A 24622-nucleotide genomic window follows, 5' to 3' on the forward strand; every position below is an offset into this window, starting at 1 on the left:
TAGATAACACACAGACACTACATAACATGCTTTGGAGGTGTGTGGCTGCCCTTTGTGCACCCTCCCCAGGCCAGGTTTCATTTTCCCTGGCCCGCGGAGGGTGCACCATGGGCGGCCACACACCTCCAGAGCATCCCCCCTTGACATTTTGAAAAGTCAGAGAACCATGATTTTGACCGGGTGGTGGCGCACTCTGTGGCCTGGGAGGGTGCACCATGGGCGGCCACACACCTCCAGAGCATCCCCCCCTTGATACTTTGAAAAGTGAGAGAACCATGATTTTGACCGGGTGGCGCCGCACTCTGTGGCCTGGGAGGGTGCACCATGGGCGGCCACACACCTCCAGAGCATCCCCCCCTTGATACTTTGAAAAGTGAGAGAACCATGATTTTGACGGGTGGCGGCGCACTCTGTGGCCGGGGAAGGTGCACCATGGGCGACCACACACCTCCAGAGCATCCCCCCCTTGACACTTTGAAAAGTCAGAGAACTATGATTTTGACCGGCTGGTGGTGTACTCTGTGGCCTGGGAGGATGCACCTTGAGCGGCCACACACCTCCAGAGCATCCCCCCTTGACACTTTGAAAAGTCAGAGAACCATGATTTTGACCGGGTGGCGCCGCACTCTGTGGCCTGGGAGGGTGCACCATGGGCGGCCACACACCTCCAGAGCATCCCCCCCTTGATACTTTGAAAAGTCAGAGAACCATGATTTTGACCGGGTGGCACCGCACTCTGTGGCCTGGGAGGGTGCACCATGGGCGCCACACACCTCCAGAGCATCCCCCCCTTGACACTTTGAAAAGTCAGAGAACTATGATTTTGACCGGCTGGTGGCGTACTCTGTGGCCTGGGAGGATGCACCATGAGCGGCCACACACCTCCAGAGCATCCCCCCTTGACACTTTGAAAAGTCAGAGAACTATGATTTTGACCGGCTGGTGGTGTACTCTGTGGCCTGGGAGGATGCACCATGAGCGGCCACACACCTCCAGAGCATCCCCCCTTGACACTTTGAAAAGTCAGAGAACCATGATTTTGACCGGGTGGCGGCACACTCTGTGGCCTGGGAGGGTGCACCATGGGCGGCCACACACCTCCAGAGCATCCCCCCCTTGACACTTTGAAAAGTCAGAGAACCATGATTTTGACCGGCTGGTGGCGTACTCTGTGGCCTGGGAGGATGCACCATGAGCGGCCACACACCTCCAGAGCATCCCCCTTTGACACTTTGAAAAGTCAGAGAACCATGATTTTGACCGGGTGGCGCCGCACTCTTGCCGGGAACGGTGGCCCAAAATATCTCACCACACTGGGCAAGAGCTCTGGCGAATGCCTCGGCATTAGGCCTGATGCCTCCTGCTATCTAGCCTGTCACATCGACAACTGGTTACTGAAATTGAACTGTAGTTTAAATAAAGTTTTTAAGGTGAAGTAAATGTGCACTTGCGCTGTACGGATCGTGTAGGGTTTTTTTCGGGTGTGGTTAAAATAAAAAAATAATAAAATAAATAAAATAAAAATCAAAATGCTGTCAAGTGCATTGAAATACGAGTAGCGGAAGTGACGTACTTTTCGCCCATGCGCAGTACAAATCGGGTTTCCGGGACGGAACGACAGTCACACATGGCTAATGAACTACAACTGTGTACTTGCCTCCTCATTGGTGCGCGGCCGATTACCGTGATAGGCTGTAAGTAGCTTTAGCGGAAAGGCTTCACTTCGGGAAGCCTCCTCGGAGCTCCGACACCAGTGTGAAGGTGTTTAAACGCGGCTACAGATATGAGCTAAACGGACACTTTGACCTCCGGAACTCTGCCGTGAAGCGTGTGTGAGTGTAGCCGACATGGTGGAGGTGTTCTCCGGACGGACTCTGCTCAATAAAGACGGGGACTTCGTGGACCCGGAGGAGGCTCTAAGAAACAAAGTGGTGGGGATTTACTTCTCGGCGGGCTGGTGTCCTCCGTGTCGGGACTTCACGCCCATCCTGTGTGATTTCTACACGGAGCTGGTGGAGGAGAGCGAACCACCTGCTCAGTTTGAGATAGTTTTTGTCTCCTCAGACAAGTCCACGGATGACATGGTTGAATATTATCACGACATGCACGGAGACTGGCTCGCCCTGCCCTTTACGGATGATTACAAGCAGTAAGTGTTCAACAGTTCACGCTTTAAACTCAGCAGTTTGTCAAAAGCACCATTAGCTGCACTTGCTGGTGTTTTATTTATCTCCCATCTTGTTAGGATTAAACACTACAGTCCATAGGCTCTGCCCCAGCTTATGTAAAATGCTTATGAGGGTCACCCTGTCTGGGATTAGGGTTAAATTAGAGCTGACACACTTCTCTATTCAAAGTTAACTTCACGATTTACTCCCCTGTATTTGCTTTGTATTTAAATTCCAAAGCATGTCGTGCTGAGTCTCTATCGCATAAATTCACCTGTAAGTCTGTATTTACAGGCTGCAAATTCTTGTCTTCAAGCATCAGTGTTAGTTGACATTTTTACACACTTGAGTAAAAGTAAGAACACCGCACTTAAAGTCATACGTTCAAGCTGTTACTTAGGTAGAAGTACAGATGTGTTTCAGTGTCATGAGAACTTATTTTGAAGGCAATGTTCCATGTTTAGAATCTTATTTAGGGCTGCAATGTAAAATAATTTTAATTCCACACAGATTTTAGGACTGGACCATTTAGAGAAAATGACTGATATTGCTCGTATCTGATTTACAATATACTTTATAAGTCACACTTCAGTTTTATATCTATTATGTGATGTTTTTAAGACGTGATGGAGCATATACCAGGAAACTGTCACACAATGAGGGCAGCATTGACATGACAGTTTAAACCTTGTGTCATACCTGCTACATGACTTATTCTAAATAGCAAACATTGCATTGGTTCAAATTGATTTGAAATTAATAAATTGTTTGGCCCTAAGTGATTCCTTTCTTAAGGAAATGCAAATATATATATATATATATATATATGAAAACAAAGAGGTAAGTGACTTCTTCCAATATATCTCTTTTCTCAGACCAACAATCCAAAAGCTAGAGATGCTCATCTTCTTGTCAGATAAGCTGAACAAAAGCAGCAGAAATCAGGGAATGTTTGAAATTTGTGCTTAAACAGTGTTTGAAAACATTATGGGATGATCCACAAAACTGGCAGCTTAAATAATATCTTTTATTTTTGTTGCTGCTGTAATATTGTGTCCATAAACAAGCAGTATTTTATTGGTGCAGCTGCTCCAGGTAAGGCTAATTTATTTATTTTTTCTTATATACGGCATGGCAGTGTAATTAATAAAAGGAGAATAAAATGCTACGATGTCATATTTTGTATGTAATATTTGAAAGTGTATTTTATCTCCTTGACACAGTTGTCAGATAAATGCAGTGGATTAGTAAGTACAGAATTCCCTGTGAAATGTGCGATCATAGAAGTACTCAGATCTATACATATTCCTCTGCTCTTAAGTACAGTTACAGAATAGCACTCGTTCTTTCAAGTGCATTTTTCTTCTAAACATGTGTCTTTGTCTCTCTTTTCTCTCTCAGTGAGTTGAAGCAGCGCTACAAGATCACAGCGGTGCCCAAACTGGTGATCGTGAAGGAGAACGGTGACGTGATCACGGACAAGGGCAGGAAACAGATCAGAGACCGAGGCCTGGCCTGCTTCAGGACCTGGCTGGATGCTGCAGAGATCTTTCAGAACTTCAAGGGTTAGACACCCAACAGAGCTGAAGAAAACCAGTAAAATCTCTCTACAGTCGCTGCTGTTCAGTAGGCCAAAGGGTCGCAGAAGGCTGCAACAAATTATAATTCAGCTACACAAACTTGCATGTATTTATTTATTCTAACCATATTTCTTCTTGTTTGCTTTATTTCTTGAGAGCGACTTGACATTTTTTACTCGCGAAGCACTCTAAAATCCTTCAAATGAAACCATCTGATAAAGAAAATTTTAATTTTGGTTCAGTTGCTCACACGTTATGGTCTGATGAGGGATTTGCTAGTAGATATTAAAGTTGCAGAGCTGCACCAAACATCCTATGCACTTAATCTAAGCCTCAGGCATGTCCTTTAGGGAAAATATATGTTCCGTGTGACCAATACAAGCCAGCTGATGTACTCTGATTAATTTAAAGTACACTGATGTAACTAGTTCAGCTAAACTGCTGTTATTGAATAGATGTTTTCTTTCCAGAGAGCTTGCCTTTGTATATTTCTAAAAAAAAAAAAAAAAAACAATACTTGTAGTTCCATTTGAAGATGCCTGTATATTTTTATATTTGTTTTTTATGAGTGGGTAAGATTTATTATTAATAATAAAAATATATCTACATATACTGTTGGATCTTGTGTTGTATATCTTTTGTGAAGGAGCTTTCATGAACAAACAAACAAACTGATTCCCTTTTGCCTCGTTAAAGGGCAGAAAGCCCACGGGATCGGTTTCCAGCATGCTAGCACATTCTCATCCGCTGCCCTAATTGCCTGTTTCCCTTGTGTATGCTGACACTGCTGTTAACACTTTGAGCATAAAACATCCAACGGACGTTAATATGATGAGTCTGCACTGGCCCGTATCTCCAAGTCTGTTTGCTTTATAACAGTAAATGATCAAAGAGCACAGTTTCACCCCCAGTGACACCCCTAGTGCTTCATTCCGGGATAAATTTGCAGTCTAGGTGTTTCTCCTTGAGTCGGGTCAGGTGTATTTATGCCGGCCTTTGTCACAGGTTTGTCTCAAAGGGAGGACGGTGAAGAGAGATGAGTCTTCTTAGATCTCTCACCGAGTCAAATGATGCAACTCCTCAAAGGTGGAACGAAGCGCAAGAGTCATATCAGCTCGTTAGAAAAAGACGTGACAAACCCACAGACATCTGCTGCGCATCAAAGTGAATCTGTGTCTGTTTGACATCCAGGAGAGACTGAACTGTATTGATCCAGTTTGCATCATTATTCCACAGGGGGCAAATTTGTGCAAGTTGTAACTTCACAGTGGACCATGTGAGGTCGCTGTGGTGTCATATGAGAACATGGTGTTGAATTAAAAGCATTTTACCACTCATTTGAACATGCTGCACTGGAGATGAGCAGCATGAATGTTCATCCAGTCATTATGACTAATTTAGAGGACTATACTGTAAGCCACAATTTAGCGTAGAGGGCCGAGATGATCTGGTTTCTGATTTAAAGTGTTCCTCCTCTAAAAAAAAATAAAAATAAATCTTTTTCTTACTGTTATCTCGCTTCACTGTGCAGAATCGTGTCTGTGAAGACTCCGTGGGGTGTTTCCACATGTATCTACTGAAGGAGGGAAAAAGTTATCACGGTCCATGGACTTTCCAGTGAGGTGGGAGACATGCTGTGTCCAGAAGTTAAATATTTAAGAGGGAGATGTTTCAGTATTTATGGATTCTGGACTTTGCAGTGAGAGGAAGACCAGAATTATTAACAAGTCGATGGCCAGCACATAGGAAGCTGTTTACTGTGGTTGTGTTGTATTATTTATATGGTATAATCCCACGAGGGGCAGGCCATGAGAACACTGGACACACATACACTATATATATATATATATATATATATATATGTGTGTGTGTGTGTGTGTGTGTGTGTGCGCAGTCACGGAAAAAATTATTAGACTACCCTTGTTTTCTTCAATTCTTGTTCATTTCAATGCCTGGTACCACTAAAGGTATATTACCTGAAGAATACATCATACTTTATGCCCTGACATGCTTAAGCGTAATTGTATTTCCTGGGTATAAAAGAGGTCATTTCATGTCATCAGCAGCACTGTGCATACAAAGGTCTAGAGTGCTTTCCTGCTTACATTCAAGCCGTAGCACAACTCAGAAGTTGTCAGCTCTCACATGATGCCAAAAATAAAAGAATTATGTGAAGTGACAAAGGCAGCCATCTTGGCACTGCTGGAAATTGGTATGAGTGAGAGACAGGTAGCGAAAAAACTGAAGATCTCCAAGACAGCTGTTCAGTACACCAAGTAAAAACAAGCTGAACATGGTAGTACCAAATTGCTAGCTGGTCATGGCAGGAATCATCTTTCTACCCCATGAGATGACCGTGTACTCATCCATTCCTGTGCCAGCAATCGTAATCAGAACTCCAGGGACCTTAAAAATGAGTGGCCACTGTGGAGAAATGTGATTTGTTCGGCGAGGACAGTTAGAAAGCGATTTGTTGAAGCTGCTCTGAAGTCACACAGGGCACAGAAGAAGCCCTTCATCAATGAAAGGCAGAGGAAAGCCCATTACTGTTTGCTGGTGATCACAAAGATTGGATTGTTGATGATTGGGCTATGGTCTTCTTCAGTGATGAATCCAATTTTCAGTTGATGCCCACTCCAGCCAACGTACTGGTTAGGAGGAAGCCTGGAGAAGCCTCCAGACCAGACTGTCTTGCCTCTACAGTAATGCAATTGTGTGAAGGGCAAATGAACCAGGTCATGTACAGGGATACGCTTGAAAACAATCTTCTTCCATCAACTGGAAAACTCTTTCCTGCCTCCAATGACTGGATTTTCCAACAAGACAATGCCCCTTGCCACACAGAAAGTTTCACATAAACCATGGAAAATGGCCAGATATCAGCTTCTAACCCTTTGATGCACAACATGAGTCAAAGGTGACCCAAATCCAATGGAAAGTGAGTATCTCCTGACCAATGCTGTGCATCAAATGGTTAAATTGAACTCTTATCAGCTATTTTTGTTGTTATCATTATATTTTTCTAAACAAATGTACCTTTAGTTGTACCAGACATTAAAATGAACAAGAAACTGAAGAAAACTAGGGTCGTCTAATATTTGTTTCCATGACTCACCCTACCTACCTACATACATACATACATACATACATACATACATACACATATAATAAAAACAGCTGAGTTTCAGATCTCACTATTTGTTTATAAAACCCTTAATGGATAAGTTCCATAATACGTTACTGATTTGTTAACTTTACTTTCTGCCCCCAGGCCTTTTAGGTCGTCATCACATTGATTCCTCTTTTCTGGTTATTACACCCAGGCTCTGAAACAGTCTCCCGATCCACATTAAATCCTATCCCACTGTTAGCAATTTCAAATCACATTTAAAGTCTCATCTTTATTCTCTTGCCTTTAGCTTTTCCTGTAGCTGCCCCAGTCATGCTCACTCCCAGTTTCTTTATCAGCCTGCTGTTTAGTATTGATCGGTTGTCTGATTTCCTTCAATTTTCTCCTCAAGTCTTTTGCTTTTATAGTTCTACCTCTTTTTTAACCTAGCTAATATGCTTTACCTTGTCTATCCTGTTCATGCAGTTGTCTTTACTTGTGTTCATACTTATAATTTTCTGTGATTCTTGTCACTCACTTCATGCATTTACTTGAAATATTAGACATTATGAACTTTGTGTCTTCTCCCTCCTGCAGTGTTTCTGTACCTCTCTGCATTCTACAAACCAGTGTTCATGTTCTCTCGTTTGTTGTCTCTCTGTCTCGTCTCTCGATCATTGTCTCTCTCTCCCCTTCACCCTCACCCTGACAGGCCAAGGCAGACAGCTGCCCTCCCTGACCCTGGTTCTGCTGGAGGTTTACTTTCTGTTAAAAGAGAGTTTTTGCTTTTTACTGTCACCAATATGCTGCTAATTGGGAATCTTTGGATTTGTTGGGTTTTCACATGTATGATGTTGTAAAGTCTTAACTTTTTGGGTAGTCTTGTATAATTATAACACTGTAAGTTCTTAACCTTAACATTTCGGTTAGTCAGATTAAGTTATACTATATATAATACTGTTGTATCCTAGTCATATTTACATTTTTAAGGCAAATTTACATAATTAGTTACCTCAATATTTTATATAGTCAAGCTAATTTGTATTTTACATGCTATTGCAGGATCGTAACCGTAATATTTAGCTTACTCTGGAAATTTTGCATGAACTAATACAATATGGGCTGAACCTTAACATTTTTAAACTTCTAAAATTTGCAACACCAACCTTATTTTTCTGTTGGAAAGCACTTTTGCTCAATGGCTGTTTTAAATGTGCTACATGAATAACACTGACTCGACTTTGTAACTTACTATACTTGCTTGCTTATTGCATTTGCTTTACTTTATTATTATTACTTATAATAATTAATATATTAATATATATTTTAAAAAATAAACAAATAAATACTGATGTGTTAAGAGAGAGCGGGGTATTACTCTGGGATGATACATTCATTATGAGAAGATACTTTTTAAATTGTATTACTAATCTGGAATGCATGGACTGACTTCTTCACACAGTATTTCTGCACTGTAATGTGGCAGTGAAAAATGTGAGTACCCCTCCAGCACCTCTGTCTATCAGTACTGAGGTAAGTGAAACTGCACTTTGAGGACTCTGTTGGCATTTGCCTGCTGCCTGATTGAGACCCCGATTCGCAGAGAGCCCCTCAGGTCCCTTCAGATTTAGATGTCGACTTCACATTTGGACTCCTTGTTGGCTTTACAAATGAAAGGCAGTAGTGTTTCCTGCCGTTGTAACGGTGTCTTGAGTCGCCTAACAAGGCTGTCTTTATGTGGGAGCCGGGAGGAGGGAGGCGGGGAGGAGGGCGGACCGGCGGACCTGTACGGAGAGAGCGCCGGTGTGAAGTTCACCGCGGTGAGCGAGGCGACTTCCGCTCACTGCCTTCACAATAAGATGCAGAATGGTAAGCAAGTATTGATATTAATTCTGTTGCATTGAAATTTTACTCCAATATAACAAATAACAGGAAAAGTACAGCGAATCATTATGGAATTTTAGGAAAAAAAAGTTACAGGAAAAATAAAAAGAATGGGGAAAAAAATCTATTTAGCAAAGTTCTGAAACTCCATGTTTTTTTCAATTGTAGATTTAATTCCCCTCTAAAATGATAGATTAAACTTCTAAAAGCTCATGCTGATGTATGAATGTTAAATATGTCACAAAAAATTGCTTCCTGTCTCAAAGGAAGTTTATCGGCTAATTACGAGTAACTATCCAAAAGTTCTACACCAGGTTGGGGTACCTTTTCTACACCATTGCTGTTATGTTAATGCTTTGACAACTTGGAAAATATGGTTCATTGCTGAGAATTATATTATAATGTTAAATTATGTTTGTAATATGAAGCTAAAACCGCAAGGTGGTTAAAACCGCAAGGTGGTTGGTTAGCTAGCTTAGCTTAGCAGCTAGAATGGGCAACCTCACCATGTCAGCAAGGAACAGTATTTCCGGTAACCCTCTGAAACCTCTTAGAAAATATAAATTCTTGTTTTTACACTTTGGTTGTTGTCTAAATCAAACATATAAAATGTTCATGAGTGAGCTATGTAAGTGCAGGTATGGTGATGTTACAAACAAGCTACCTTGAACACACACAGCCTCGCTTGTTTGCCATTTCGAAACTTTTTTAAAGCTAATGCTAACCAGATATGAATATGTGTAATGTTTATTTGTAATGTAAGAATTTTATCCAGCATGTTGTCTGTGTTATTCAGGTTAGCTTCTGTAAAGAAAAAAAGCAACTTTTTGGTTCTTGAAGATGCTTTACCTGGTTGTGTTAACCGAGGAGGCCTCTTGAATGAAGGTGGAACGTCTTCAAGGACCAGAGAGGAAACCGGTTGTTTTATCATTGTAAGTCCTGGGAAAACCCATTAAGTTGCTTTATTGTGAAGGTAGCAGCCCTCGTGTAGCGGTGTGACCCTGGTGATGCTTGACGGCTCCGCGGTACAAACAGCCGCTCCCGGACTCCTCCAGAGTCGGCTGTGGACCGGTGCGGGGCTGCAGGACGGGTCCACAGCACCGGGACAAAACAAAACCTCCATTCAGGATGGATGGAACTAACGACACCGGGAACAAGAGGTAAGTTGTCCGGGTGAGAGGGTATGTTACACTGCTTAACTCTAGATGTAGCCCGCTGGTAGCTGTAATGTAAAATACTAATAATATTTTTAATAGTGTGCCTGTTCTGACTTTAGTCATCATTCTCACCGTGATCAGTATGAACTTTAAGTTTACTGCGTTTATCGTCAGGATCATACAAAATCAACTTTTAATCAAATCTTATTTGTGCTGTGATATACTTTATGGACATGACACGAATATGAAATTTGAGTATAATTTGGTTTTCAGTTAGTTTGAGTGCTTGCTTTCAATAAGAGCGGTACTGATAAGGTTTTATTCATCTGAGTGAATACACGCTTCTCTAGTGTCACCTGTATTCAATACAAATGAAACAATCCTTTCTGGAAAATGCTATTAAAACCCAGCCAGGTTTTCACTCTGTGACTCATGTTTTAGGTCACTTGAAACCAAAATCTCATGGAGGAATTAAAGATCTGCCCACAATAATTTCTGAAGAGTAGACCCAGATAATAAAATTACATGCACTCAGTGTAAGTGCGGGTTTCTTTTCACCACTGGTCCTCTGCATCTCACATGCACACATCCAGTACACACCGCATACTGAGCGAGTCGGAGGTTTTATCAGGGAAATGGCTCTAATCCTGCTTAGTGCACTCACTAACAAGCACCTCGCACCCTGAACTATTTGGTTTGCAAGCTGGCAGAGTTGTTTCTCTCATATTGAAAGAATGAAACTGGAGATTATGTAGTATTTGAGGTTGTTTTGCAAGCGGGGAACAGAGAGACTTTAGAGAGTGCACGCGTACAGTATGCTAAGGGTAAATTATTGTATGTCTGCACCCTGTGTGGGGGTGTGGGGGACTAACTGAAAACAATGATGTGATACATGATGACATATATGTGCTTCCTGTGCCTGGAAGGTAAAATTGCCCCATTTGAGATGGTCTGTAAGTGTGTGTGTGTGTGTGTGTGTGTCCTAAGTGTGTGTTTAGAGCTTGCCTATGAGTCTGGGAGTGTGTGTGTGTGTGTGTGTGTGTGTGTGTGTGTGTGTGTGTGTGTGTGTGTGTGTGTGTGTGTGTGTGTGTGTGTGTGTGTGTGTGTGTGTGTGCATTCTTACTTTCTCTTGCTGTGCAGACAGCATGTGTTCTCATGTTTCGCAGATCAGATAACCGTATTCAGACATTTAACCAGTGACATTTTAACATTGCTGATGTAACCTCCCCGCAGCATATTGACAAATTGCCTCTGATGATATTACAGTCGGCCTTTATATGATGCCAGTTTATTAAAATCTATTTGGTTAAATGGAGATCGTATCAGTGTAGGGTATATTGCCTCTGGGCTGACTGTCATTTTTACTCATATAAACCAGTATAAATTATCAGCAGCAAAGAGTGGAGCTGGTTCAGTCACAATTACCAAAACCTGTTGTATCTGCTAAAAGTAAAACCACACACCTTTTCCTTTTTTTGCAAGCAGGGTGCTGTTGAGAATTGCTACAGCATAGCCTGGTAGTACCATCTGTGTGGCAGTTTCCTGTCCAGGAAAAGAGGAAAGTAATGAGTTCTGCCCCTGACCGAAAACTTCTTTCTCAACTAATTTCCCCAGCATACCAATAGGATATTACAGTGCATCGCTGTTGCGTAAGTGGCAAGAATTGCAATGGTGAAGATGCACACTAATGATAGTGTGCTGCAAGTTGTTGGCTGATGAAATGAACAGGTGTGATTTGACGACGCACCGGATTTATTTGTTTAACGGTGACCTCAGTCGTTTGCTCTCCTGCTATCTCTATCATCAACTATTCATGTTTTTCCACTGGTAAAATCACAGTCAACAACTGCGAGGCATGTGACACAGGGAGTGTCTCACTGAGCAAACTAAGATTTATTATGTAACGGCATAATTATGCAGAGATGAGCTATGTCTGTCCCTCATTGGATTGTGGTTTTTCATTGTCCTTCCGTGATTTGAGTGTCCCACAAATTTCCCCTTCTTTCTTACTATAGGTACAGCTAGCACATTGTACAATATGGTGGCTGTGGTTTTGCTTATCAGTTTATGGAATAGATCAGTCTTCTGTGTGTACACAAATTGTGTTTTATTCCTACAGGGACTTAAATCAGCGTTTGTGTTCCCCGCCTTTCATTTTGTATAGACATCAGATTTATGTTGCTTGACAGATGCTGTTTATGTCTTTAAATGCTAACAAAGCACTTATTCTTGAACACAGCCCAAATTATATTTCCGATTGGATTCTTGTGGCTGATGGAGAAACATATTAAAAGCAAATCAGAAAACAGATTCTGCCAGTGAACATGTAAAACACATAGCACAAACAAATATTTTAGATTTTTGAAATGATCATTAAGGGGACTGTGATATGCTGTAAATGTTGAGCTTCAAGTGAACAGTTTACAGTTGAGAAATAAACTCTCCATCTGTTTTTTTCTGGTGAACAAATACTTTAATTCTGAAGCTGTTTCTACCATTGTTGCCATAAACATGCGTTTCTGTGCTGCCTTATTAATTGTTGGCTACAATGTCTGAGATATGCTTAAAATGCAGCCCAACCGATACAGGATTTTTTATTTTCTTTTTCCAATATGATATTTGTGCATCTTCAAAATCCTGTAGGGTGATACATTATAACATATAGATTTATTTAGGAGACAGCTGCTCAATTTACGTTCAATACTTACTCTTGTTTTTGCTCTCTTTTCATCTCCACCAACTCTTGATGATAATGTCTAAATGCTCCACAGTGTTCACCAGATTTTTACAACAGTCTGTTGTTTGCTGCTGAGCAGGTCACATGAGGAAATGAGAAATCTTGTACTGATCGTACATGCCTGTGAGGCGTATTTGCTGAATGATTCTGGGCTATATTTACTTGGCATTACTTTTTCTTCTCCAAAGTCTAGTGTGTTTGTTAAGGCCAAGCAAGGCAACTTTACTCGCATAGCACATTTCATACATAAAAACAATTTAAAGGCTTTATATAATGCATTCAAAAGTGTTCAAAGAAACAAAAACAGCGTAATTGAAATGCTAAGAGAAACAACTGGCAAAATAAATGATTTAAAAAATACAGTGTGAACTAAAACAAATGAAAGTCCTGATGTCATGTTTAAACTGTAAAGCCTAAAACATCCTGACAAATTTCAATGAGAATTTATAGAATGAGTAAAAGTGGTGTGTAAATTAAAAGCTGTGGGAAAATTAGCAATTTTTAGCTCAGTTTCTAAAGCAGCTTCAGTTGGGGAGCTGATTCCAACAGTGGACAGCAAAATGGCTTAAAGGCCATTTCACCATGTTTAGCTTTAACTCTGGACATCACCAGCTGGGAAGTGTAAATGCTGCTTACGTAGCAGTGGAAGAGGTGGACTCCATATTAAACATACTCTAGTGCGGTGTGCATTACATGTGAAAATTAGCTGTGAAAAATCAGGAATCATACAGCCTTGCTCTGTCTGTCACTTTTTCAAGCACATAAAAGCATTTCGCAGCTCCACATGTCTCTTTAAAAATCTCCATATACATTACATTTCTCAACTTGGCATGCAAACAGTTTGCTTAACTGGTGTTCTGCCATGTTAATAGTCAATAATTTATTAATCGATAAAATGAATGAAACACAACATATGTTTCTGTATATGCTGAGAAAACAGTTTTTATGAACGGACACTTAATGTTTGTCAAAAAATTAAGGAAATTGAAAAACAAATAGCTAAAACAAGCAGCAAAAAAAAAAATGATTTCATGAAAAAGTGCTACAGAGAGACTTGTTCACTGTAGTTGATGTTAGTTAATCCAGGTGCTGCAAACAGCTGCTCAGCTGGGGCAAATGTTCGCAAAATACTGTTTCAGCATCCAGGAAATACATCAATGTTTACTGTCACTTCTGAGTTATACTTCTGCTCAGAGAAGAACATTGCCGATACATTTCAAAACTTTTGTTTGAATATTGTTGGAAGCGTCAGAGCCCTGCTGCTCCTGAACGTTAGAAGTCTTAGAGAATTGTAGATGAGTGTCAGCGTGAGCCTTAGGTGCTAACCACACTGAACAGTTGGCAAACACCTTTTTCACAACTTTATACTGCGGAGTTCATCAACATCACCACTATAGCTCACAGTTAGACAGCAGGGATGTGTGCTCATTTTAGTACGAGGCTTACAGGCGGTCAGCAAACATACCAGTAATACCATCTCATCCAACATCTCATCCACTTGGTGGAGCAACCAGGCACTATAACAGATTGTCAATACATTTGTTTTGTACCTTACCAGGTAATATCGTTTCAATCAGTTAAATACTAAGATATTGCAGTTACATGACTAATGATTAACCATTACCTTCTTTCAACCCTGACTCCTTGTCTGTGCATCCAAACAAAAGCAGCAGCACCTTGAAATAATAACAGCTGAAGTGTTAGCTGTATGAACTGTATCAATTGGATTTTGCAGACATTTTTAGTGTCTATAAAAGTAGTGTTGAACGCTAATGTTAACTCCAGCCAGCAGAGAAGTTGGGGGAATGAGACAATCTCACTGAGGCGTAGTACAGATAAACCTAATCTCGAAGCACCCTTGAAGTCAATACTCTGTGAACATGTAGGGCCGTGGCTAATCATTTATTTTTCTCCATTAATCATTTGTTCTCTGAAACGTCAGAAAAAAAAGAACAAAAACTGTCTGCGCCCACAAAATCTTCAGTTCTCGGCAATATAAAACAGGAAAATGTAAAATATTTCTTCATAATAATAAAACTGTAACTTTTTCTGTTATATTCTCAGAATAGTTGCCAATCCACATTCTCTGCTGCAATGACCCATTTTTCCCATGGGGACCATTAAAGTTTCATCTGATACAGTCTAACCTAACTGTGAAGAAGTGGAACACTTTGAGGACCAACGGGGAGAAAGTGGGAGGGGAGGACGAGGTGTTAGCGGGGGGGTGGATGGCGTATGTTAACACGAGACGCTTGCAGCGAAGTCGAGGAGTGTTTTTCTAAGGGCCTTCCAGATGGCACGTCGACAGGAAGGTTCCGGGGAAACCGGTCCCTAATGAATGGGAGGGAGAATCACCTGAGGGGACGAGAGACATCAAAGAAACCTTTCTCTCGCCTCCTTCCCCTCCTACATGCCCACTTTATACGGACTTGTCTCTGCTCTTCATTTTCTCTTCACTCCATCTACTCACTTAATAGCTCCCCTCAAGTAATCTGTGGGCATCGCTGACGTTCTCACCAGCCCTCTTTTTCCACTCATTTGAAAAATTAATCTTAATTAATCTCCCCTCTCCTCTCCTCTCCTCTCCTCTCCTCTCCTCTCCTCTCCTCCCCTCCCCTCCCCTCCCCTCCCCTCCCCTCCCCTCCCCTCTCCTCTCCTCTCCTCTCCTCTCCTCTCCTCTCCTCTCCTCTCCTCTCCTCTCCTCTCCTCTCCTCTCCTCTCCTCTCCTCTCCTCTCCTCCCCTCCCCTCCCCTCCCCTCCCCTCTCCTCTCCTCTCCTCTCCTCTCCTCTCCTCTCCTCTCCTCTCCTCTCCTCTCCTCTCCTCTCCTTTATCTTCCCCAGAGGACATTCCTCATTTTTACTGTGTGATAGCCCGAGGGCAGGTTCAGACAGAGCTGTCTGAGAAGAGGCTCTGACATTCACTGAGGCCCACACGCACATAGAGGCATTAACATCCTTGACCTGAAACCAATATACAACCCACTAGAGGCTGCAGGGAGACAGACAGTATGGAGCAGAGTTTAAACATTCATGGTTCTGTGGTTTATCAGGTTGTTTGTGCTTAACATACAGGCCACTTACTTAGAGAGAGAGCGTGATTGTGTATGGGAGGAGTGGGTTGAAGAAGGAGGGGTGCTCTTTAAAAGATTAATGCATTGATGCACTCTCTTGTAAACATTTGTGTACTTTTTGGATGTGAAACTATGAGACCAAAGGAGAGGCAGAGTTAATGTTTTGTGGCCTTAAAGGACCCCAACAATTTTGCATGTGTAGTCCCTTTGCTCCCAGTCATGTATACTGACCAAACAGTTAATCATTCTGAAAACATTATGCTTTTTTCTACAGTTTCAGTGAGCCATTGCTTTCTATTCATTTCCATACATTTTATAAATCTGTTATTATTAAAGGCCCCTTTACAATAAATAATGGAAAGTTTTTACCTGTCCTCAGAATATATCTTTCAGATTTCCAGCTTAAAATACTACAAATATGGTTTGTTTTACCATGACTGTATAATCCCTGGTTTTAGTCCTGTTCTAAATGGGCTCTTTAACTGTATGTAGCTTTAAATGCAGCTAAGGTGCTGTTGACCGTGCCTTCTTCAGGAAAAAGACTCTCTCTACATCCGTGATTGACAGCACAAAGTGAAACGGTTCACTGTATGGCAGTCAACACTTCTAACTTCGAAATATTGCAGAATTCTAAGCATAGCTGTTGTGGGTTTTTTTCATATATGTGGTACGTTTGTTAGACGACACTGCAGTTTTAAATTCAGTGGTTTAACAGTGTTAGAGTGGCTTTAAAGTGACTGCTAGTTAAAATGTAGTCTTAACTGCCTGCATTTCAGTTGTAATTTTGTACTTGTTTTGTTGTCTGTGGATGGTTTGTCACCATTTGGGACCTTTGATGTAAAAGTCCAATATTTATCAAACTCATGAAATCAGCTTGAGTAGTGAGAACCCTCTTTTGTGTCTACATTATTTTAGTTGAACTAATAATGTTGAATAACCACAACCTTGAGCACTTACAGGGAACCTACTTCAGTTTAGCAAATCAAGATACATTTTAATCATCATTGTGTATTCTTTGGCTCTTGAGTCATCTTCCAAGGTCAAATATAAAGTCTCTGTTAGAACATGTTGGGGAATTGGACTTTGAAAGAGTTTGGTGTTGATTGTAGAGATTTGGTTGTTTGCATTCATGAGCTATAGATTTGAGTGTTTTAATAGCCTGACCAAACAAAAAGTCAGGATAAACAATATAATCAGGGTTTTTAAGGACTAAAAGGAGTCCTGTTGTAGATACTCATGGCAAGATACGCAGCTATCTTATCTAATAATGCGGATAATAAAAACAAATGTAGTCTCCACTGCACAGAGGTTAACCATTCCTATTTCATTTGTCTCTCACAATTCCCTCAATTTGATATTTGTTGATTTATTTCCTTAAAACGGAAAAAGGGAAACTCTTGGAGACTCGATGAATGTGGACGGGGCATAATTAGCTTCGCCTACATCTTTTTATTCTGGTTTAAGAGGATTTGTGAACTGTTTTTTTTCCTGCTTTGTGCTTTTTGGAATACATTCTGGTCGTATAGCATTTACATTTTCTTTCATGTATATAGAAATGAATGGAATACAGTGGCTGCCAGGAACAGAAAGAGAAACACTTAAAAGGTGTGAAACTCTTAAATGTGGTCATTAGAATTATCGGCAAGAATGCTCAGTGTAGAATTCACAGTTAAAGAGCTGAATCATGCAAACACAGACAGATAAGATCTTTTACAGTGGATGTACCGTGCCTTCTTCATGTCTCCACACGCTCACACATACACACCCTTTGAAAAGATGCTATACTGCACATTGTCAGTGCATACATTATTTTTTTAAGAGCAGTCCTGAATATATTAAGGACCAGCAGAGAGCAAAGACAAGACAGTCGGCTCCTTAAATCTGACATCAGGACTGAGATGCTACATTTGTCACGATAAGAGGGTCACAAGGTGGCTTCTGAAATGCCTCAGACATCCGAAGGTTGGCATGCGTAGGCTGTAGAACAGAGAGGAGCACACAGACAGAGATAACCTGTCACCCGTGTGTGATTTCTGCTGTACCAGTGTGACTGTCAACCAGAAGAAATTCGTTCTTTCTGTTTTCTGACACTAAAACCCTGCAGCTCTGAGTGCTCACTCAACGCTCTCCGTTAGCGCGCGCCATTTTTTTCCCCGCACCTGACTCATTTTCACAGAGATAAGCACAACACTTTAAACAGGTGTTAAGAGGATAGCTTTAATATTTTTTGCTACCAAAAGAGGAGATACACTCACAGACATATTCCCACGTAAATGTTACACTAACTGAAGCACACACATAAACACACAAATCCCCTGTGGGCAGGAAGCTGCAGCGGGAGGGGAGGAAGTGATTTTGGAGGCTTGAACCAGATGCTCCCGAGCTCCGCTGCTGGAAACATCTCTGGCCACCAAATACTAAATCATTCTCTTTCTCATCTCTTGTTTTCTTTTCTTTATGACAGCCTGATTAAATATTTCATCTCTCTCTCCCTGACCCTCTGCCGCTCTCGTCCCCATATCTGTGTTTCTATTTCCAGCAGAGAGAATGAAAAATGTGATAAGGCGGGAGAAACACATTTATCAGGTTTGTCATCTCAGGAAGTGCAGGAAATGTATCCCCTGCCTTGTTTTTTTTCTGTTGGTAAACAAACCTGTGTTCACATAGCATGTAGATTTGTTAGTTCTGTTATGCGGAAAAGGATTTTGCCAAACGGAGCGGCATGAGGTTTTTGATATAGGAGCCGCATGAACAGTGAAGGTTGAAACAAACATCAGGAAGCTGTTATCATGCGCCGGTCCAGCCAGGCAAAAAGTTAGAGAGGGAAGTCGCAGCTGTACAGACAGAGAGAACAGGAACTGTTGTGGTAAATTTCATTTGGTTTGTGGGGTTTGCTGTTGTTGAAATAGGCTGAGAAATGTTGTAAGATAATTGTAATACATAAATGTGAACGCCACTGGGCAAAGTCAGGCCAGGGTGTTGTTTCCAAACCCAAAAGTCATACAGTCAACTGATGTAATTTCCTCTCTGAAAAACAGTGTCTGTGTGAGTTTGCTGGAAATCCTGACATGTTTGGTGCTTTGGTCTTTGAAGTTTAAGCATCTCGGCAAAAAAGCTGTGCGATAACACGGAGATAAGCTGTAAATCAAGGAGAAAAGTGTCTTTGGGAAAAGTGCTTTACAGTGCTGACAGGAGTAAAGAGTCTACAGCTGCACTGGCAGATAACTGAGGCCCTACTTGAGGCTAAATGCTAACACCAGATGCTAAAAATGACAATGGTGATATGCTCCTCTTTAGCACATACATTGTTTTCCATGTGCATCATCTTACTGTCACATGTCGGCATCCATATCACATGCTTTATAATATATTCTTACTATAAATACCATAAGGACAGGCATTAAATGAGCACAAATAAGATGGTAACAGGAAAATTACTGACACCTGTTCAGACACCGCACCACCAATAAAATCAAAACTAATTATTGTTCCTGTGTTGCAGCCATGCCTTTCCCCACAGGGAGTCAAATAACCGGTGCTGAATCAATGCATTCATTCCTGGTGAGACTCAGTGGTTTGACTGAGAGTCTCTGCTCATAAATCTCAGTCACACCAACCTCCTTTCCAGTGATGAATCTTTCCTTCATAACTTTACAACAGTGAATGGTCGCTTTGCCGCAGATGATATGCAGTTTTCTTCTATTGTCTTTGGGATATATTTGGCAGAGGTTTGTAGAAGCAGCATGTCTCAGCAATATCACAGGGGAATAAATACAGTGTTGTCAGATACAGGTAGTAGAGCTGCAGCAACTAAACGATTAGTTGTCACGTATTAAATTAATCACCCAAACTATTTGGATAATTGAATAATTGGTTTAAGTAGTTTTTTAAATCAAACAAAAAGTCTAGATATTCTGGTTTCAGTTTCTTAAATGTGAATACTTTCTGGTTTCTCTCTATTACAGTAAGCAGAATATCTTATAACACAAAAATTATAAGGTTGTCATCTTGGGCTTTGAGAAACACTGAGAGACATTTTTCACCATTTCTTGCATATTACAGACCAAAACAACTGATTGACTAATCGAAAAATATTAAACTGATTAACTGACAGTGACAATAATTGTTAGTTTGCGGCCCTAACAGATGTATATTATTACTTTATCTGACTTGTTTTCCCCCAGTTTATGTCATTGTAGTTGAATATAGAAAAAAAAGCAATTAGAGCTCTGGAAACTCATTTGCATGTTTCACTATTTTCTGACATTTTTGATTGAAAAAAATAACTGATTAATTAAAGTAAGTCATTTTTAAATGATGAGCCAATTTACATTATGTTTGTAGCTGTTTGTCATTTTGAAAATGGTTGCAGAAAATAACTAAAAGTGATGTTTGCTTCATGATCAGCATGTCACTCTGCTCTCTCTGTTGCTGAAAGCATCCGCGGCTTGCTGTAGTTAAAAATGCAAAGTAATGCATTTGTTCCTCAATAAAAAGTCAAATTGACCTTCACAATGTCAGAGCTAAGTGCACGCTTTAATTTCTGTGAATGGCTTGTGATCGCTTTCACTGGCACTACTGCGAGTGTAGTTACAGGAAGTCATGAAATCAGGAAAGTCATCTGGGAGAAGTGATGTAATTATTTCAAGGAGGTTCCCTGCATACGTGATCACATGGATACAAAACTAATGAGAGCCATTTGTGAGGCAACCAAAGAAACTGATTAAACTACCATTAATGTCATGCCACATTTTTCTGAGGACTTATGGCTCCATATAATGACATCATGAGGATTTTCCTGGAATTGAAAGGATGGTGCTTCATCTCAGAAGCCCCATTCTGCTCCCTCGCACCGAGTCACCCACTTTCCCCTGAGCACCCTCTCCTCAAACATTTTGTAAGTCTGCAGTGGAGGTCCTGCTGGAGAGATGCCCTCTCTCTCTCTCTCTCTCTCTCTCGCTCTCACTCTGGATTCAGCCATCTGTTAGAGCACAGTCCAGTATTCACTTCTGCCATATACTAATCCTTTCATTAGCTTCAGGCAGTCCTGTCAAAGAGCTGACTGTGTGGGGATTCAAGAGAGACTCAGACTGATACACAGAGATACATTTACAGATACGTACAGTAACGTAACCACTAAAACATATATTTTTGTACATTTTATATATATACTCAGAGTAAATTCATTTTTTTCAATGAAGATAACATTCAGTGCATCATAAATCCAGTCTAGATATTGTTAATGTGGTAAATGACTATTATAGGTGGAAATTTTTAATGGAATATCTACATAGGGGTACAGAGGGACATTTCCAGCAACCATCACTCCTGTGTTCTAATGCTACATTGTGTTAGCTAATGCTGTTGAAAGGCTAATTGATGATTAGAAAACCCTTGTGCAATTATGTTAGCACATGAATAACAGTGCGAGTTTTCATGGAAAACATGAAATTGCATTCACACATCCAAAAACACCTTTCTGTTGCACATTTTTCCATATAGAAGACCCAGAATCCATACCCACGTCTTATATTCATGTCTAAATGTTTAGGATCACAGTTTGATCACAGTATCTAAATGACCTTAATGGAAGGAAATGTAAAATTTTTTTGTCACTCATTCAACTTAACTCAACAGTAAGTAAACAGTGTGAAATGTATGTACCGTGCACCGTAGAGTCCTCTTGTTTGCGAACAATGTAGTGCATCAGATTCAAAGTGCAATTTTGTGACGCTTTAATCCAAAATCAGGGTGAATCTTAAGTGTCCGAAATCACAGTATACTGCTCTCTAATGAGTAAACTTTACGATATGTTACATAGGAAGTAATAACAGTAACAGCAGGTATAATACTTACTATTGCCACCATATTAGTTCTGTGTTTTGCCATATTAACACTTCCTAATTAGTTCTGAACACAAAGTACACTTGAGGTTGAAGGAAATGTCATTATTTTTGTTGGTATTTGGTAATAAAAGGAAATTTTGAACAGATGATGCTTCTAGATGAAAAGTCTGACAATCATGATTATAATTTATTCTAATGGAAACACAAGCACCTGTGCTAAATTGTGCACCAATCCATCACGGAAGTTATTGTGACATTTCAGTTAAGCCCTCTAAAGTCCACAAGCTTCATACTCAGCAGACCATGAATATCTGCACTGAATTTAAATGACAATCCACTGAATAGCTGTCATTATATTTCAGTCTGGATCCTAGAACTGAACTGACCAACCCAATGAGAATGCTACCTAAAAGGAAATGCTGCAGAGAGTAGTTAAAAATGCTAAATTTGGGATATAATGGTTTAAAGTAGGCAATATCTCCTATTGAAGATGGTGTAACTCAAGAGATTTTGTGTCCCAGTAAATAAATAGAGAGCAGCCTGGTAGCAGGACACTACTTTTGTAGGAGCTGCAGGTATAAATAGACAATATATGACTACTCTCCTCTGTATTCACTGAACACACACTCATTTCCACCCTTTTAAGCACACACCTCCTTGCACTCTGCCATATCCTCACACATCAGTGACAGCATTGTTTTGTGGGAGCTGTGCTTCTGAAGTAATGCTTAGTTTGGCGAAGGCAGTTGAGCCCATTGCTGCCCCAACAATAACATGTCTGAGTAGCCTGGCATGTTTCTGATTTGTTACACGTTTAAATGGCACAACCAACAGTGATGAGATAAAGTTGATGGACGTCAAGATGTTGAGGATTTTTATTCTAATAACACAACCCATTTGTCTGTCTCCTTTCTGTTTTCTCTCTCAGGCAAATACCAAGAAAAAAACCACCACTGACCGCAGAGGATTTGTTCTCTCATTAAAATGTTAAATTTTTTCTCCATGCATCAGCCAGCTCATTCCAGGCTTATGTGGCTGAATATTCACTCATTCCAAGACACAGTCAGACACAAGAGGACAATATGGACTGCCTGAGAGAGTCAGAGCACTTGCACACAGATGAGTCACCTGTGAGTGGCAGATGATGTAACGGCGTCTAGAACAGTCTTCCAGCAGACCATGGAGCTAATGGGAACAACAGAGCGGGGAAAAGTGCTTTTAATAAGCTTTTGACACTCATTCATTTATTTTGCTTGTGACAGAACAAGTTAAAGTCTCAGACAGTTCAGAGGAAATGACCTAATTCAGATTAAATGACCTCACACTGATAAGTAGCCGCCTCCTCACTGGGTGATGGAACACAATCACAAATGGACTCTTACCATTGAGGCTGGAGACTGTGAGGTTACATGATAATTCTGTGTGTGCCGCTCTTTAACTCAGAGGAGTGACTGTTGATGCTACGTGCAGCGATGTTGCGACGTGGACTGCTAGCCTGGGTGTCCCGTGTTGGCGGCATTCTGGTTCTCCTCTGCTGCTCCCTGTCACTCCTCTATGTGATGACGTGTAGCCCTCCGCACTCAGACGACCCTCCGTTGAGTCACCGCGCGGGACCCAACCACCCCAGCCTTGGAGGCACAGGTCCGGGTATTGGAGCAGGGGCTATTGGGCCAGGAGGAGCTGGAGCTGGGCCTGTCCAAAGTGGTGGCCCTCCAGGTGTCCACTCCTACCAGGTGCTCCTCCAAGAGCGTGAGGAGCAGCATCGCCTCCACATCTCCTCTTTGAAGAAGCAGATAGCTCAACTGAAGGAGGCATTGCAGGAGCGCAGCCAGCAGCTGAAAGGAGTGCAGGAAAGCCTCAAAAGAGCAGTCGGGGGCCCAGGAGAGGTACATGAAGTGGGCGCTGGATTACAGGGAGGTGGCCTCGGGGATGCTCAGGGAGCCAAGAGCCAGCAGACAGACCTCCAAGAGTTTCTGAGGGGCCAGCTGTCAAAAGCTGAGGTGACTGCTGGCACCAGGTTGCCCAGCGAGTACGCTGTGGTGCCATTCGAGAGCTTCACACTGCAGAGGGTCTACCAGCTGGAGATGGGGCTCACACGTCATCCCGAGGAAAAGCCTGTGAGGAAGGACAAGCGAGAGGAGCTGGGGGAGGTGCTGGAGATGGCTTTGCACAGCCTCAACACACCGTCTTCCCAGCTGGACAGCAGGGGAGCAGCGGAAAAGACTCAAAGCAGCAAAGTCTACACTCCGTCTGACTTCATAGAAGGTGAGAACACGAGAAAACACGTTTATATGCAGCTAATCTCCGACAGTAAATATGTTTTGGAGTAAACGAAATGCTGCCTGGATTTAGTTTTCTGATGTGACATGACATGAATATTTATGTTTAACTGAAACCACAGCCTTTTCCCTTATCTCAACCAAAAACTGCCTAACCTAACCACACACTGTTCACGTCCTGTGGTCTGTAGCGCACCGTCCTCCCCAACCACCTGCCTGTAAACACAATCAAGGCGCTGATTATGGCTGCCGTTGGAAGGTTTAATCTTCCCTAGATGCCTAATCAGAATACATCTTCAAAAAATATGGAAATTTATGTTAGATTGCATACAGCTCTGAGTAAAGTGCACCAGTGATGGAGGTAGTGAGAAGGCTCTTCACTGAAGTACCAGTACAACAATGAAGAAAGACACCAACACATGTGAAAGTACTTCACCGAAAAGAAGAATTCTCTGTAATTCTCTGTGACTGATATATTAAAACAGAGTACATCACATTGTTACATTGTTAATATTACATTTGTGTTTACTGGTTTAGCTGGTAAAGGTGAAAAATGTGTTATGAACTTTATATCAAAAGGGTAATCTTAGGGGTTGCAAGGTTCTGCTACGAAAGCTTCTATCCATTTACTTTGTTTCTTAACTTTGTTTTTTGTGTTACCTCTTTGATACCATAACCCTTTGTGAATCCATCTGAGAAGTTTAGATTAGAAATGTTTCCCAGCCAAAACACTGGGGACCTCTGGTTTAATATAGAGCAGTGCATTTAGTTTGAAAGCCAATATGTTGTTT

The 24622-nt window shown here is 41.3% G+C and overlaps 2 protein-coding genes across 2 annotated transcripts in view; both read left to right on the plus strand.

Annotated features, from left to right (window-relative positions):
- The first annotated feature begins 1601 nt into the window (after window positions 1-1601).
- Window positions 1602-4262, plus strand: nxnl2 (nucleoredoxin like 2). Its single transcript, XM_022208548.2, has 2 exons — window positions 1602-2149; window positions 3570-4262. Exons 1-2 carry the CDS (start codon window positions 1848-1850, stop codon window positions 3736-3738), a joined length of 471 nt encoding a protein of 156 aa, XP_022064240.1. The 5' UTR covers window positions 1602-1847; the 3' UTR covers window positions 3739-4262.
- A 5488-nt stretch (window positions 4263-9750) lies between these two features.
- Window positions 9751-24622, plus strand: part of csgalnact1a (chondroitin sulfate N-acetylgalactosaminyltransferase 1a) — a 39514-nt gene continuing 24642 nt past the window's right edge. Inside the window, exons 1-2 of the mRNA XM_022208552.2 lie at window positions 9751-9901; window positions 22481-23817. Of these exons, the coding sequence (XP_022064244.1) occupies window positions 23010-23817 (808 nt within the window). The 5' untranslated portion in view covers window positions 9751-9901; window positions 22481-23009. The remainder of the gene's footprint in view (window positions 9902-22480; window positions 23818-24622) is intronic.

This window comes from Acanthochromis polyacanthus, chromosome 18 (genome assembly GCF_021347895.1).
Source record: "Acanthochromis polyacanthus isolate Apoly-LR-REF ecotype Palm Island chromosome 18, KAUST_Apoly_ChrSc, whole genome shotgun sequence".
Classification (NCBI taxonomy): Eukaryota; Metazoa; Chordata; class Actinopteri; family Pomacentridae; genus Acanthochromis; species Acanthochromis polyacanthus.